Below are 18250 nucleotides of genomic sequence, written 5' to 3' on the forward strand. Positions count from 1 at the left end.
CAACCAGGAACAGAGACCAATCCCCCTCATATGAGACACAACCCATTGCACTCAATCCAGTCACGGGGGTAGCAATCTAAGGACTGCACTGGTGCAACTTGAGGACTTAGACTGCAACACCTTATCACCAACTTTGAAGCCAGCCGAGTAGATCCCGAAGGGGAAAAACATCCTGAAGAGGACTCTGCCACATGCTACCTACAGGCCTCAAATACATCTATCTAGGTGCCCATGCCAGCCCCTTTTAAGCGAACAAAGAAGTTCCAAATAAGCCCAGCACATCTTGCTTTCAGGGAACCCCCCTTGAAAGGCAATCAAACCTACATGTTCAACTAAGGGCTTGTTCAGTGAGAGAGGGACAAAGTGAAAGTGGTACCACCACTCGTCATCCTTACTACAAGGTGGCGCAAGAGGGCAGGAAAATCAAGCGACAGGACAAGGCTTCACTCCGACGCAACTGTGAGGGGTATATGTGCCCTCCTTGGGTGGGGGTAGCTCAGGCGGCCACATATCTGGAAAAACCCTCGAGCTAAGCACTCTCAGCTTCCACAACGGTGACAGGGCACTCCCAGTCCAGCAAGAGGAACAGGCTGGATCCGCACACGCTAGCAACACTGTGCAAGTTCTCTCGGACAGGCGTAGCCATGGAACCGGACGAAGTCCAGAGCTCCTCCGAGATCCCAGGGAATGACCTCGATAGCGCCACGAAATCGAACATACGACTCCTACTGGGCGAAATCAGATTAATCAAATCCAGCCTCACAGAAATGGTCACCGACCTGCAAACAAAGATGGCTAAAGTGGAAGACCGCTTAGAAGCAGTCGAGAGTAATCAGCAATCGGGGGACATCACGACGATGCAATATGAGGCCCGACTCACAGACTTGGAACAAAAAGAACGAGACATTGAGGCAAAGATCGATGATCTTGAAAACCAGGAGCGGCAATCCAACATTCGAATTATAGGCCTGGAAGAGGAGCAAGGAGAGACCTCGGCAAGACTTGAAAGTAAGGTCAAAGCCCTGATCCTATCCCTATAAGACAAAACAAACCCCCCCCAAGCTCGAATTCGACAGGGTGCACTGGGCAGGCGGACCGCTGAGGGGACCCCGGTCAGTCCTTATAAAATGTCACTACACCGTGCAGAGGCAGGACCTTGTACAGAAAGCAAGAAAGAAGGACACAATATAATTTATGGGCTCAAAGGTAAAATTGTATCAGGACCGGTCTGTGATGACTTTGACAAAAAGAAAAGGGGATGTCGCCCCTTAGGTTCAGTATCGCTGGGGGCACCCTTTTTCCTTGTCATTTGAGTTTAGCAGAGAAGAGTTCAGAATAACCTCAGTGGAAGAAGCAGAGCGGGCTCTCCGACACCTTCAGGGTCCCACCGCGGGCTCGGACTCAGACACTCGAAGAGAACCCTCAGGACTGTTAGGGAGAATTCTCATTCAATGGCTAATTTCCCTTACCTAGTGAGTCCCCAAGCAGCTTTGCTGGATCTCTGGAGTTTATTTTTCCACTTGGTAAGAGAGTACCCCTTTCTTTCCACTCTTACCTGTGTTTTGCCATGTGTATTTCATCTGTTTTTGTGATTGTTGAGTACACCACTTCAGTAGCCCCCTCCTTGTGTGTTACACAGCACCTTCAGTGCAGTGACACCGGGTTGTCTTTTAGACATCCCACCAACTCCATTTCTGAGGCCGACTACTGTCCCCAGACAAGGGTAAAGTTGCCATTAACTTTACTTAGTCATTTAACCACAGATCCAGTACACCCTATCTTACACGGGGTACTGGAAAGGGTTAATCCGTAGCCCTTGTTATCTGTACCTCCTAGAGCATTGTTTCGCTCTTTTAACATTTAAACTTGGCTGGTGGCAGTGATATCTACCCTAACTTTTCTAACGCGATTATACTATATAAACGTGGTATTGTTTTAGGCTATTATATTAGCGTTGAACTTAAACCCGCTGGACCAAATACTTTTTCTTTTTGCTCCGGTTGGGTTTATTCGCCATTTCTTTTTGTTAAAGTCTTTCTTGTGTTTTACTTTGTGCGGCAAACTAGGTTTGCCTCCTTTGTTCAGTGTCTTTTGGCAGGCTTATGCCCAGAAGTCCTCTCTAGGCGCCTGGGTGTCTAGGTGGGCTGAATGTGAGGGAAGGGTGTAGTCACCCCCTGCACAGGGTATCCTAGGAAACCCAAGTCGCACTTTGGCATGATTGGCTGAGGTGGTTGTCCGGGCCGAACAATCCCTGCTGCGTGATTGACAGTGTGAATGGGCAGGTCTCTTGATCTGGAAGTCAGAGTCGCCACTGGAACTACAAGGAATCGAAGAGAAGCAGAGAAGAAGTCGACTGCTGCAACTATCCCGTCGAAGCCCTGAGCTATCTACCCTTCGATGAGCAGAGAAGATCCAGTCCGGAGTCTTCTTCCCTTGAGCTTGGTGGGGATAACCAGCTCGTCTTCTACAGCCAGAGGATCCTCTTCGTGGTCGAAATCGCTGCACCCTGCTGTAGTGGTCCGGATAGCCATCTGAAGAGCCTCTCCTGTTTTTTAAGGAGCGCACCTTTTATTCACCGTCGCTGCTGCCGGCTTCAGCCCTTTGTGCTGCAGACTGCTCCAGACGTCCTCCTTCGGATAGAAGCGCCAGGAACCAAGAGTCTGCAGGAAACTACCAGGAACAACTGCCGTGGCACCAGCCTCTTCCTTGAATAAGGTACTGTGTTCTGCTCGAGAAATTTGGGTGAATCCCTTTTCTTCGCCTCCAAGGCTTGCCCTTGTCTTCCCTCCTTCTTATAACTTTTGCTTCCTCTGTTGACAATATCTACGTACTCCTGGCTATGCCGAATCGTGAACTATCTGACTCTGTGATCCTCGACAACAGGAACCCGGTTCCACCGGCCTATTGACTTTTGAATTTCTGTCTAAGAGTGTTCTCTGATTCTGTCTGCCTTGACAAAAGTATTTCCTATGACTTTTGCCCCCAACTCTCTCTGGGTATCTCAGGTGCTAAGTGTGTTTTTGCTCCGGAAACATTTCTTGCCACAGATACGCGTTTCTTTAGTAATACCGAACTGTCATTACTGTCAAAAGTGATTGCAAGTATATTCCCAGTAACGGCTTTTGTTTCATAACACCGGTCCGCTAAAACACAGTGTACTTACCTTACCGTACAAAGTGAATTGGTTAGTTGTAGTATATTTTATGTGTGATTTTCGAATTAATAGAAGTGTCGTGTTTATAACAAATTGTTTAAAAATAAATGTACTTATTTTTTTTTTACCTGAAACCTTGAGTCAGTGTTTGCTTGAGTCCCAGTAATTGTGGTCCCTTTGTGTAATCTCTGCTACTGCTCATATACTCTTGAGATAAGCCTGGCTGCTCCGCTACTGCTACCACTTTAACATAGTAGTACAGGCTTGCACCAAAGGTAACACTTGTATTGCCACCTGTAGTCTTAATTGTGTGTAGTGGTCCCTAAGGGCACTGCACAGGATTCTGCCTAACAAGGACCGAGACCTGATCCGGAGTTGAGACCTCCAAGACGAGGTAGGGCGCAATTAAAGTGGAAGTACAAACGCCTGAACACTCCCTGAGAAAAATGATAAATGTACTGCCTCCCTGGAATGATCTGACGAACTCTCTGGCTCACTAACTTTGTTCCTGATGCATTAACGCATGTTCAGACAAGCGGTGGGCAAAATTTAGTTGTAAGCTGTATCAAAACACTTTGCCCCACGCAGGTAAATCTTTCTTTGCAAACTAGTTAACAGTTATGATTAACGCCCGGAGAGGGGTTCCACTAGTGTGGCGCTTCTATGTTTAGGGCGTCTCATCTCTCCCGGAAGAGCATGTGCCCAACAGCTTTTCAGGGGATCGTGAAGGGGTCATTGGGGGTACACTCATCCAAATAAACAGACGGGTTGGATTCACAGCACTAAGCCACGTGCGTGAACAGTCCTCTTCCAGCAGGTTCTTAGTCTCCCAGTTATAGGAAGATGGTGCCCTCAGCGGAACACACAGGGTAGCAGGGTCTCACTAACAATGCTCATGCGGAATAGTCTTTGGGTCCCTAAATGTAAAGGCTTCAAATCTCTGCAAAAAAGGTCCATGCTGGCACGTCAATTTATGCAGTCTAAATTGGATGTACTATTTATGCAAGAGACAAAATACATTCAGAGGGAGGAACGTAAGATTGTTGGGAAAGTGATTGGCGACACAGTATGGGCTTCCGGTCCCCAAAAGAAGGGTGGGGTCGGAATCTTGATCAGAAAATCCCTGGGGCTCCAGATCACACAGATACACAGGGACACCCAAGGCAGATATGTAGCGCTCAAAGGTCGGTTGAGGACACGAATCATCACACTCTGCTCTGCTTATGTTCCCAACCAGGGGTAGTCCAGTTTCTTTGAACAACTGTTCGATTTCTTAGAGGGCTGGAGAGATGGCACAATGGTTTGTGGTGGGGATTTTAATGTTGTAGCGGAACGGGAACGGAACTGGTACCCGGTAAGGCGAGACACCCATCAACCAAGCACCATACAGGGGGACAGATTTCTGAGTCAGTTAAGCGAACACCATTTAATAGACACATGGCGCACAGCTCATCCGGGAGAACATGCCTTCACTTTTTCTCCCCCCCGCCCCCAATCAAAACTTCTCGAGGATAGACTACCTCTTACTAGGGGCAGAAAATGAAAGCGATGTGTACAGCTCTAGAATAGAAGTGCTGGCCTGGACTGATCACGATCTATGTACATTGGATCTTAAACTGGGACCCTTACCCAAAGCTGAGCGAAGATGGGTTTGTAATGATTTCCGATGTAGAGACCCAGTGTTCAAGGAGACACTCTCTGATGCCATCACAAATTACTTTGAGATGAATGACATTGATGGGAGGCCACAATAAGAGGTATCCTAATAGCTGAGGGTGCAACCAAAAAGAGAATCAGACTACTCGGAGAAGGGGAACTAAAGAGGGATATCGCCTGCCTGGAACGTAGCCTTAGGAGCCACCCGGTCCACGAAGAGGACACGACGAGTCAAATTAGGGGATTGAGGGCAGAGTTAAGGGATATATGGAATGGCAAAGCGCAAATGCAACTTAAGTATCTTAAACAGACATTTTTTGAAAAAGGGGACAAAGCCCACACAATGCTTGCACACCGACTGCGAAAGCAAAGAGCAAATAAAGCAGTGTACAAAATCAATGATGAGAGTGGCGCCCCCAATGACGCAACGAATTCGAGAGAACCCCATCTTAAAAGTGCTGTGGTCTATGTGCCACTCATCTCGAGTCAACTGCATCTTGTCCCCCCCCCTATTCGAGACCTGATAAGTGATGGTCACACCTTTCAACCCTGGTACGAGGCGGGGCTTGTAAGAGCAGGACAAATGTGGAAGGAGGGTATTTTTCTCCCCCTAGAGGGTTTAAAGGAAGCTCTGCAGGGCATCAAAGTCCCCCCATGCAATTCCTCCGGTTAAAGAGTGTTGTAAACGGTGCCCGTTGGGGTGACTTATTAAGGCGCCCTCTTACCTAATTTTAACAAACACTTAGCGCTCCCCAGACAACAAAGGGTCTTATAGCTCGAATGTATAAGTCTTTGCTCACTAGATGTCACCTTGAACGTCCATCATCTGAGATCAGATGGGAAGCTGAACTGGGTCTGAAGGACAAACCAGAGGTTTAGAAAGCAATACATAGAGCGGTATGGTCATCATCAATTTCCGTACAATACAAAATTCACAATGCGCGCCTACTGGTCAGATGGCACTACACCCCCCTAAGACTCTCAAAAATGTTCCCGGGGATATCCACCCACTGCTGGAGAGGGTGTGGTGAGAGGTGTGAATATTGGCACCAGTGGTGGGAATGCCGAGAGGTGCAAATGTATTGCAAAGGGGTTCTGGGGTGGATCCAAGCCATTGACGGAATGCCTAGGGTACTTACGCCTGTGCTGGTCCTGTTTGGGGTTGAATCGGACGAGGAAGATGCTTGCGTATCGCTCTCAAATATGCAACGTAACCTGCTCTTGGCAGCAAGGGTCTGTCTCACCGTCAAGTGGAAGTCAGCCTCCCTCCCCACAAACCTCCCCACAAAGAAAGAATGGCTGACCAAAGCACACGCCATTTACGAAATGGAGAGCTTAACAGTGGCAGTCCAGGAATCTCGTAAGAACATAGACATGATATGGCTACCTTTCCTGGAATACTATAAAGTATATTGGGATTCTGCAAGACCAATTGACTAGATCCTACACTGAGATTAATAAGTAAAACCTCTATAAGTGCCCCAGTTCACCCGCTGACTTTCAATCCTGTGCTGAAACCCTGTTATGCAGTCTAAGCAACATACAATATGTACAATGAGCAGTGCAGTGTGCAGTTCCGCCCAATGTTCTTTAATGGTAAATGTAATGGTAAATGTAACTACGATGAGTGAGGGTGGGGGGAGGAGGGTGGGAAGGAGGGGAGAGGGGGTTTCATAACACAAGTTTTGTTTTTTCTGCTCGAAATTCGCATAGAAGTTGTACTCACATTATGTTACCGACTTATATTGTGAAGCTAACATGTATAATGTCAAACTTGTTAAAAAAAAAACCTCAATAAGAATAATTAAAAAAAAATAAGCTAAAAACTGTCAACTAATAAACATAGAATTATCCCATAGTATGAATGTATGAAGCATCTATACTTTGTCCATCTAAACAGAACATAAGCACTTGGACAAGTGGGTGGATGATCATGAATAAAGGTTTTATAGACAGTTCCACACCACTATTTTAAAAATTGTTTAAACATTTTGCTTTCCCATTAGGAACATTGATTAGATGGGGATAGCTCTCTCTCTATCCTTTCACCTGGCACAGAACGAAAAAGGCCCAATTGGATGACTTCAGGTTGTCTGGATTGAACGCCTCACGATATGCGATCAATAGACCATGGTCTTGCAGGGAATTACTGGTTATAACAAGGACTTCAATAAAACACGTAAATGAGGAGCTCTGCATCATAGTGACTACACACTTCGACTGAGCACTAAGTTTGTTGTCACTCCCCTTTTTTAAATCATAAGCAGTTTTTGGAGGCAGGAGGAGGATTTTGAGGGACCTTATTAAACAGACATCACAGGCCCTAGACTGTTATTAAGGGACATGGAATTGCCATATTTGAGAACGCTCAGTTTCACAGATGTACTAGTAACCAAACTGAGACTACCCATCTCTAGATCTACTGGTTGGAATAGGTCCCCCAAAAGATAATTGGTCAAAGTTGTGCTGACATTGCCAGGAGAGATGGCTGTTGGCAAAGGGACTAGCTGGTGTCTAATATATTCCAGGTGCACAAGTACTAGTACCCATCCAATGTACTAGAAACAAAGTACACAGACCTTGCAATTGTGACTATGCGAGGGGTCTCCTTAGTATTATCTGGCAAAAAATAAGTCTAGCATTTACCGGTTTACTATAACATTTAAATCTAATTTAGGGAAGGGGAATGTTACAAAGCATCCCACTATCTTAACAAAACATTTGACAACATGACAGGAAAGAGGACATTGATTACTAAGTGAGATGTGCAGATAGACTAGAGTCAGGCTTTTGTGGCCAAGATCAGTTTTTGAGTTGAGTCCATATCAAAAATATACTACTGTAGTAAGTGCCCCCTCACACATCCTATCCCACTCCCAATTGCCATAATATTGTATGCTCTTTTGTTAGCTGGAAGATAAAGAGAGTGCATTATAATTCTGCCAAACACCACAGTGAAAAGGTGTTTAGGTGCATCTCTGTGGCTGACTTAGGTTTCCCAGTTTTCTCATTTTAAGTTTTTGTCTTTTTTCATATATCTAGGTGAATGCTATTTTGGATTTACGATTTCTATTTGTATGTTATTGTAATGTATTGAACAACTATAACCCCATTTTGATGTGCTTATGAAGTATTGTTAATTGTTTGGTAATTGAGGGGAACTATAATAAGAAAACACCACATGAGTATTTTCTTTCTTCAGCTGGAGGTTGCCTGCCGAGATCCCTACTTCTTGGAATCCATGTCAGGAGAGCGCAGGAGACAGATTATTCACTTCTGATCCTCACTATATCCTATAGTAGCCTATGAAGCCCTTCAAAAGCTAGGCATACACAGTCTTTAACTGTATGCTGGAACCCACCTATTGTCCACCATCATAACCACTTCCATTGCAACTATGTCACAATGTCTCCTGACAAAAATAATTTAAGATACTGCGTGTATGCACAAGTGACAAAGGAAAAACAAGGGATCTGGTATAACAAAGGAAACTAGATAAATGTATGCCAACTACTGCACATATAGGCGTAGGAAATCTATGAGATATAACAACATTGGAAAAAGTACTTTTGACTGCTGGGTTTAGAGTACTTCCAAGAGGTTGTCGGATTACATTCAAGCATAAACCGGTCTAAAAAAAAAAAGAATTATAGTTTTACTACTGTAGCATCCAATGAGCAAGGCAAGATTAAACAGGTGTGACTACAGAATGAGGGAAATGCTGTACCAAAGCTTTACTATAAAAAAACGTTTCTCTTACCAAAAGTATATTCCCACTAGTTAACTCTGTCCTTTTTTGGCATCCAATGAGATACATTGGAGTGCACTTAAAACATATGCTCTTGGGATTCAAAGATGGCTGCGCTGGGAAACGGACGTGTGTGAGACGCGCTCCGTCCCCCCACTAGGCCGCGCCAGCAAAGCACATCAATTAAGCGGAAAAATTTGTCTACGGCAGAACTCACCGTGGGCAGCAAACGTTACGCTCGACTGGGAGTACATCGAGACCACCTAAGCAACCCAAGCCCGGTGGCGTACCCCTCTGCAGGCGACACCCTGGGGCGGGGACGCGTTGACACCGGCGCCGGAGCACATTCCCGGGAGGCAGACCGTAGAGGCCCCGCCGCTCCCCAGCTGGGCAACGCCGAGACTCTGCGACTCCGGGACCGGGCTCCCAAGACGGCGGTTGTGAGGATCGTGTCAGCGAGGAGGAGAACCGCAGACGCGCTGCCTCCAGTCCGAGGAGTGGAGGCGTCGCGCTCCAGCAGGAGACGGCCCTGACAGGAGGCAAGGAACGCTCCAGAAGGTACCAGAAAGAAGGCAGCACCGAAGTACCACCTCCAGACAGCAGTAGCAGCGACCCGATCCCGCTGGGGACCGGAGCGTATACAAGGCGGCACTAAGTGGAGGACATATAACGGACGGAGTAGGACAACATCAGAGGCCTCGAGGGTGTTACGGAGAATTCTCTGTTTAGGCTGAATTTCCTAACCTAGTGAGTCCCCCAGCAGCTTTGCTGGATTTTTGGGGTTTATTTTTTTCTCCTGCCAAGAGTGAGACTCTTTTACCCTCACTCTTGGACATGATTTGAGTGTGTTCCTTTGACTCTAGATGTGTTTAATGGGCTATGGGGTCTTTTACTCCATAGGGCTTCATGTGTTTTTGTGATGTGTGTTACACCGCACCCTCAGTGCAGTAACACAGGGGTGCCATAGTGACCCCCCAGTATAGACTCCATACCCTGGGACTGACTACTGTCTCCCAGGGCATGTAAAGTCAACATTGACTTTACTAGTCTTAAATTCTGAACAGAACCAGTACAAACCATCATATTGTGGACGTACTGGCTGGGGCAATTCGATTGCCCCGGGGTCTGTTAGTCGAGGGGCACGTCTCCGTCCCCCCTGATCGAGTTTTGGCTGGTGGCAGTGGATACTACTTTTTATATTCAACCGCGAATATTTCTCTATGGGATTTTCCCATTGTTCGAGGCTACTATATTTATTTATTTAATTACGATAGCCTCGAAAATACCGCCGGTTTATTTATTTATTATTAATTCTCCGGTTGGTATTTTTTGCCAAAACTCGGTTCTAAAATGGCGTTTGTGTTCTCTTCTGTGACTCCAACCCAAGTCGAGCCCTTTGTTCCACTTTTTGGCGGGCTTCTCCACAGAAGCCCTCCAAAGTGGTGCCACTCTGTCTGGGGTACTTAGGAGGGGTGGAGGGGGATTTAGGCACCCTGGACAGAGTTGCCTAGGCAACTCAAGTCGCACTCCGTCCTGATTGGCCCAAGTGGTGAGCCGGCCGGCTCACCACTTAGCATGTTTGAGTGACAGCTAGGCTGAGTGAATGGGGGTTTTCTGCATAAAAGCAGGGCTTTGGGGACTAGAACTTTAGAAGTCGCCACAGGACCTTAAATCCGACGAGGGAGAAGCTGAGCCGACCTGCTACGACGACACCACCGGTGGAGCCCTGCTGAACCGTCTCACCACTTTTCCCAATGACAGAGGAGATCTCCCGCCGGAGAATCTTCTTCCTTTGACTGGTGGGGATAACCAGTGTCACCGTCTTTTCGCCTTCCCGACGCATCTCGTGGCCGCCTTGCCTGTGCCAAGCACCCCGGCAACCGGAATACCACGTTTTACCACGACCGCAAAATAAAGGGTAATACCTTTAACCGGAAATCTCCGCGGCTGGGTTCTTCCCTGGCAGTGCAACGACCTTCATCTTTCCTCCAAGTCGAGATCTTCTCTTCCTCTGGACGACGCCGAGACTTGCACCCGCTGCCAGGAACAACTGCCACTACTGGAGGATCCTTCCCACTTAAAGTACCGTGTTCCGCCTGGCTTCCCTTGCCACCGACTGTACGGGGTAGATTTAGCCCCCGGCTTTCAAACCTGGGTTAGCCTGGGACACCCTGGCTAAACTTTTCTGAGCCTCTCTAAACTCTTTTCGAACTCTCTGCAAGACTTTCAAAGCCTAGTGTAACTGTGATCTTGGGCGCATTTGTGCTCTGCTCTCTCCAAGAGTGGGCCCAGCCCATGGACTTTGGCTCACAAGTGACTTTTGCTCTTCTGCCTTGCTAAAAGTGTTCCTAAATCTTAGAGTGGGGTATCTTCACATATTCTGTCTTTTTCCCTCCCTTCTTCATGAACTTATTGGAGTGCCATCTATAGTTAAGCGCTCACCTCTGTCTGGAAATAAGTGGTGTTAACTAAGACTTGTCTGATAAGGAATAAGGGTTGCATATATCATAATAGTAACTGTGTTTAGAGTGTTTTACAATAAGAGTGCTGCAGTGTTTCAAACAGTGTGTTTTTAAATAAATAATTATATACTTTGATACCAAAGCTCTGGTCAGTGTTTGCTTGTGCTATTGTGTCTGAGTGCCTATTGTGTATACTTTGCATACTGCCTAACTCTTCTTGAGGGAAGTCTGACTGCTCAGCCACAGCTACCAGGTAAATCTGGGTGGTACAGACTGCTACCAAGTGGGTTTACTGCTAACACCTGCAGTCCTAAATCTTTTGCAGTGTTCCCAAAGGGAACTGCACAGGTTTCTGCCTAACAGAGGGGACGACCAGTGCGCGGGAACACGGGCGTCTCCTACACTCCAGGTACGCGGAGAAGGGGGCAGAGGGACCGGGGCGCACGGTACGCAGGTGGAGACCCCACGCGCCCCAGGCAGACCTGAAACAGAGAAGTGGATACCCCCGGTAGAGAATCAGTTCCGATACTACAGAAGAATCTTACCGCACCTATGTCAAAATCTAGAGGGAGAGCAGCGCAACAAGACCAGCAAGCATCACAGAAAAGAGGGGACCAGAGCCTGACGCAACTGTGGGGACCAGAACACCCCAATCCTTCCATATCCACTAGGATGAAGACCCCAGAGGTCCATTCTGCGACACAGAGCATGGATTCGCAGGACACAGGGATGGCATCTAAGGAAGACATGAAATCGTGGTTCAGGGAGCTCCAGACGCAATTCCTAGCAACGACAGTCACAATTCGAAGCCATGAAAAAAGACATGCGAACTGCCATACAAGAACTACGAACAGAGATCACGAGTCTGGGAGAAAGGACGGACACCCTGGAAAAAATAACCCAAAACCTAGACGAGGAGGCACGTCAGAATGCGGAACTCCAAGAACAACTCTTGACCTGCACTCATAACCTTGAATTACAGTGCGAGGATCTAGAAAATAGATCACGAAGAGCGAATATAAGAATAAAAAATATGGCGGAAACGGTGGAGGACAGAAAACTTAAAGAAGCAGTGCAACAGGTCTTTAAAGAAATCTTAAACGCAAACGAGGAAGAGGAAGTAGGAATCGACAGGGTCCACAGGGTGGGTCCAAAGAGGATCAGACCTGGCACGCGGCCAAGGGACGTACTAGTTGCCCTCTCCTCATATCCCCAAAAAGAACTAATATTACGGAAAGCCAGGTCAATGGAGCACATAAGGATGAATGGAGAAGAGGTACAGCTATACCAAGATTTGGCACAGTCAACACTACAGAAACGCAGAGAAATGGGTCCGGTGGTGAAGTTCCTAGCGTCAAAACAGATCAAATATAAATGGACATTTCCTTTCGGACTCCTGTTCTCATGGGAAGGCAAGCAATGGAGAATAACGACATGTGAGGAAGGGAAACAACTACTGGGCATGCAAGATCGAGAAGTAGAACAAGGAGAACAGAGAGATAAAAGACCCCAGAAAAGATCGGAATGGCACTGGACGAGAGTAGAGAAAAAGGGGAGAGCTCCGACGCCAAAAGAGTTATGACAACAAAAGGGGAAGCTCCAGAAGCCCCCATCGGGGTAAATATGACATCCCCACGCAGATTTACACGAAGAAAACAAGATGGCAGATGACGATTCTTTCCAAAAGATAAGGTGCAGAGGGGGGGAGGAGGGCTCCGGCGACACCTATTGGTATCCAGAGGGTCTTAGAATACCCTACAAGTTACCCCTGTGGTCAGATGAGCATGGCGCACACAGCGAAACGCCTGAGCGAACATAGGAACCAGGGCTCATCACAGGGCAGTTTTGGGGGGAGGGGGGAAGGAAGGCGAGTTGGGGCATGCCTTGGGGAGGAGGGGAGGGATACCGGGAACCACCATAGCTCAGATCATAAGGCTCAACCAGAGTCTTACCATTTATGGACGGGATGGGTATCAAGGTACTAACATATAACATCAGAGGCCTTAACTCCCCTGTCAAAAGGAAAAAAGTGGAACACTACCTAAAACAAGACAAGTACGACATCATTATGCTACAAAAAACACACATAAAGAGACAGGATAGGGGAAAGGTGCGGCTGAAGAGTTACAATCAGATATTACAGGTAAACGCTAAGGACAAAAAGGTGGGGGTCCTGATCGCATTCAGGGACTCCATAAAGGTACAAGTGCTCCAAACAGAGGCTGATACTCTGGGCAGATATCTCCTAGCCAACACGATTATAGAAGGTTGCCCTCTAACTCTGGCTGCAGTATATGCCCCCAACACAGGACAGGAGGGTTTTCTGAAGGACATGCTTGAGAAGCTGGAACACTTCGCCACAGCAGAGATAATATTGGGGGGAGACCTGAACATCGCATGGGACCCCTCTTTAGACAGATCGACCCCCAGACAGCAGGGGCAAAGCCCTCCCTCGGAGGCCCTAAAAAAGAAAATGTCTAATATGGCTCTGGGGGACATCTGGAGACACATAAATACTAATCTCAGAGGATATACATACTATTCACATGTACACCATACGATGGCTAGGATAGACTACCTATGGGCCTCACCGGGTATCCTGGGCAAAATACGAAAGACAGATATCGGGTCCATATCACTGTTGGATCACGCCCCTTTGTGGGCGGAGATAGCACTAACCCCACGGACGCCTGGGCTATGGAAATGGCGACTCCCAGAGGACATAATTAGAGATCCTGTAATGGGGAATAAAATCTGATAACAAATCACTGAATACCTTACAAGTAATAACCACCCTGACATATCCATTGAAACACAATGGGAAGCTCTAAAGCCAGTAACCAGGGGACACCTAATAGCATTGAAGGCCCAAAAAGAAAAGCTCAACTATCAGTGGGAGAGGGAGCTGGAGGCCAAAATTGGGGGCATTCAGGCAGAAATACTGCTGAAACCAACTATAAAGCTACAAAAAGCCCTGAGGCACGTCCAAGGTCAGTTAGAAGCGATCCGCACTAAGAAAGCAGAAAGGCACCTACTGAGGTTAAAACATTGGTACTACACTAAGGCCAACAGAGCCGATAAACTTCTAGCTAGACAACTTAAGGGGAAGCAACTAGAAAGGACCATATTGGCCCTCCGAGACGATAAAGGGAATAGAAAGACCCAAACAACTGAAATGGGGGAGATAATGGAGCGGTTCTACAGAACGTTGTACTCCACAGACCATCCCGATGAAAATCTCCAAAAAACATATCTGGAGGGGGTGGACCTTACAGTGCTATCCGCCACAGAAAAACTCACATTAGATAGGGACATAAAGATTGAAGAGGTCAATAAGGCAATCAGAGACCTCCCCAGAAACAAGGCCCCGGGCCCCGATGGCTACACGGCGCTATTCTACAAGGAATATGGGGACATACTGGCCCGACCTTGACCAAATTATTTAATTCCTTCAAAGAAAAACACAACATCACCCCAACGATGAACGAGGCCAAGATGCTGGTGATACACAAACAGGGGAAAGATCCCGAGTCTCCGACCTCCTATAGACCAATAGCATTGATAAATTTAGACGCCAAGCTGTATACTAAAATCCTGGCCTACAGACTTACTCAAGTGCTACCAAAACTGATCCATCAGGACCAGTCTGGTTTCGTCCCCGGACGACAAACACACGATAATATTAGGAGGGTCCTCCACATCGTGGAAAAGATAGGAATAACGGGCACGCCCGCAGCGATACTAACTCTGGACGCAGAGAAAGCGTTTGACCGAGTAGAATGGTCCCTCCTATTCCACATACTGAGGAAAATGGGCATAGGAGAAACATTCATAAATATGATAAAAGCCAATTACAAATCCCCCAGCATTAGAATAGCGGTGAATGGGTCCCTGTCTAATAAAATACTAATCGAGAGAGGGATGAAACAAGGTTGCCCACTATCCCCCCTATTATACGCAATTTTCCTGGAACCACTGCTAGCGCGAATAAGAGACAACCAAAACATAAAGGGAATAGACATGGGAGTTATTACCCACAAACATGTGGCATATGCTGATGATATGTTAACGCTAGGAGATCCCGAAAACTCTCTCCCTATACTAGTCCAGGAGATAGACAACTATGGCTCTATATACGGCCTCAAGATAAATAGACAGAAATCCGAATTACTGACACTGGCGGGAGACACAACCCGAATCCAATCAGTAGCAGGCTCCCTCCAACTAAAAATCGCTACGACAGGGACCAAATACCTGGGTATCACCTTAACACATAAAATAGAGCAATTATACTCCCAAAACTACCCAAACCTGTTGCAACAAGTCAAACGGGACATGGAAAGGTGGAACCCGTTATCGATATCATGGTGGGGGCGCATAACGGTCGTCAAAATGACCATCCTACCCAAACTCTTATATCTATTTCAGGCCCTACCAATAAGACTCCTGAGGGCGTTCTTCAAATCCCTAGCGAAAGCAGTCAAGGAATACATCTGGCAGGGAAAACCCCTAGAATTTCAAGCTCGGTACTAGCAGCCTCACGAAAAGAAGGGGGTTGCGCTCTACCCCACTTTAGAAGGTACTATGAGACAGCCCAATTATGGGTCCTGAAGGAATGGATTCCGGAAGAGTCCCAAAAACTGTGGGTTGCTCAAGACAGGGCAGTGGCGAATGCCCCGACAAGACACATGCTATGGGCAGGAAAGACACACAGACATCCCAATCTACGCATAAGCGAAATCATGCAGGCATCATTTGAAATATGGGACGGTGCAACTAAGAAAGGTACACTAACTAAAGACCCAGCCCCTTTCATGTCCCTATTTAGAAACCCAGAATTTCCGCCAGGTCTAGAGAATAAGGCATTCCAAAAGTGGGAGGAAGCGGTTGCAATATGGTAGGGGATATGTATCAGGAACAACAAATAAGGACCTTTGAAGATTGCACGACCCTACTGCACCTGAAGGGGACGGATAGGTATAAATATGACCAACTGTACCATTGGCTAGACACACCGAGAATAAGACAAGCAGCCACCAGAGAATTAACCCCATTTGAGCAATACATCATGTCAAAACAACGGGTCCAAAAAGTTTGTATCAAGTACATATGGTTTCATCAACTACGTAGGAGAAAAGGTCACCTGGCAATATATTAAGAGGTGGGAAAAAACCCCGAGAAGGACGATCCCAAGGGGACAGTGGGAATACACGTGGGGGATGATATCTAAATTAACGAGGGCCATCCACTCGAAAGAAATGTGGATGAAAATTCTCCTACAATGGCACTATACCCCAGAGAGGCTCCACGGAATGTTCCGGGACTCTCCCAATGTATGCTGGAGGGCAAGGGAACTGGAGACACATTTGGTGGGACTGCCCAAAGCTTCAACAATATTGGACAGATGTGAAAGACCACATGAGCTCAATGTTCCAGGGGGCCGAGACTCTGGGGGAGGAGGTGTGGCTATGTGGTATTTGGAACCCGAAGGAAAAAACCCTCTCCAAAACACAGAAAAGAAACTTCATGGGTCTTTTAGTTGGGGTGTGGTTGGAAATCGCCCAAAAATGGAAGCAACGGTCCCTGCCCGTTGCAATAGACTGGATAAGAAGAGCATGGTACCATATAACAATGGAACATATGACAATACAACATACAAGGGAACTATCAGAAATTCAGGGAGGATTGGTCGGACACCTTGGAGTACCTACAAAGCGACTATATGGAACAGTGGTGCCCACAGAAAATTAGAATTCTTGATATGTTCAGATAAGTCACTGACTCTGCAAACAGAAGCTAAATAGAACGGTGGACATTCCAGGGGGGAAAGGGAGGGGGGATGGAGAGGGTTATGTTGATTGTTCATGTTGTAAAACCAATAAAAAAATATTTAAATAAAATAAACATTTGCTCTTTCTATAAACACTAACACGTCACAGTTAAATACTGCACCTAAAATTCAAGGAAGTTAACTAGAAGTTAGTGTGTCACCGAATGGGAAAACAAAGGCAGTTTTAAATCAAAGGAAGGAAAAACACAAAGGATGCAGAGAATGAAGCAAAGCACAAAGAATTCTGGAAAAGAAGCAGAAACTGAGAGAATGGGATGGTACTTACTATGGCAACAGGTATTCTTTAGCATTTCCATCTCCTGGTTCTACGGCAGCCACAAGAAGAAAAAAGCACAAGTAGAAAAATCTATGCATTCATCAGAGCCTTTGTTAAATTAAACGAATGGCCGAGACCACTCTTGAGAGGACAAGGAAATGAGATGAAGTGAATGGAAGACTTTACAAAGACCAGTAGCTCTTTCAATACAAGGCAAACGGGCAGATACACAATACTTAGATTACACCGGCTGAGCAGACAGAAGCAGAACAGCGCCAGCTTCTAGTTCATGGACTATGAATTATGGCCACTAAAAAGAAGTAGCAATTCCAATACAAATTATTGTTAGAATTTACAATATTACTATACGTACAGTAAGTTAAGTAAATTGTGTTGAACTAACCCCAAATCACACAGAAGAGTCCTCAAAACAATATTCAAGAATTGTGCAATAGCATACCATTATAAATGTACTGTTGATGCAGATTTCTACTATGGCCACACAGAACGTAATTACCAGGGCATATTTAAGTATTGCTGAATAATGCTTTTGTGAAGTGCACCTGCATAGGACCAGCAAGACTATGCATGCATCCAGCAAACCATCTGCTTTTGAGCCGGTGTTGGCACTGTAGAGGCTCTACTCCGATAACATGGTTCACACTTGTGTTAAAACAGAGTATTGCTGCAGAGATACAGTTTACTCGGTTACCAACCATATCTGAGCTAGTATGCACATTTCTTTATTATTGTTAACATTTACCACAGTAACATTGGATTAATTGGCTCTGTGGCTTTTAAAATCTAAAAGAACATTCTTCTTTGGCCATTTGCATACTGGCTGCATTAAGTCATGCATTCAACAAACAGTGCAGCAGGATCATTATTATCTACTGCAATGACGACATACCTTCTTCTTGCTTAATAGGTGTACTCGGAGGAGTGTGAGTTAAATTGTGATCAGATGGACTCTTTTCCTTAGGTTGCTCTTCCAAATGATCTACTAAAGGTTTTAAAAAAGAAGAACACGTATTAGGTTCCTGAAGATGCTATTCAACACATCATACAAAAGAAGAAAAGCAAATAATTGAAAAAAACATCTCATTAGCGGAGGGCTAGCTGA

At 46.2% G+C, this 18250-nt stretch overlaps 1 protein-coding gene across 17 annotated transcripts in view; it reads right to left on the reverse strand.

The window, feature by feature from the left end:
* Positions 1-18250, reverse strand: part of LOC138516732 (alpha-adducin-like) — a 1440750-nt gene that overhangs the window by 89282 nt on the left and 1333218 nt on the right. For 13 of the 17 annotated variants that reach the window (XM_069632078.1, XM_069632071.1, XM_069632077.1 and 10 more), the window contains one exon: positions 18038-18130. In XM_069632078.1, coding sequence (XP_069488179.1) covers positions 18038-18130 — 93 coding nt within the window. Of the gene's footprint in view, positions 1-17136; positions 17177-18037; positions 18131-18250 lie in introns of all 17 variants that reach the window. The other 4 variants (XM_069632081.1, XM_069632080.1, XM_069632079.1 and 1 more) reach the window with 1 other exon arrangement.

This window comes from Ambystoma mexicanum, chromosome 6q (genome assembly GCF_040938575.1).
Source record: "Ambystoma mexicanum isolate Mex_15411 chromosome 6q, UKY_AmexF1_1, whole genome shotgun sequence".
NCBI classification, from domain to species: domain Eukaryota; kingdom Metazoa; phylum Chordata; class Amphibia; order Caudata; family Ambystomatidae; genus Ambystoma; species Ambystoma mexicanum.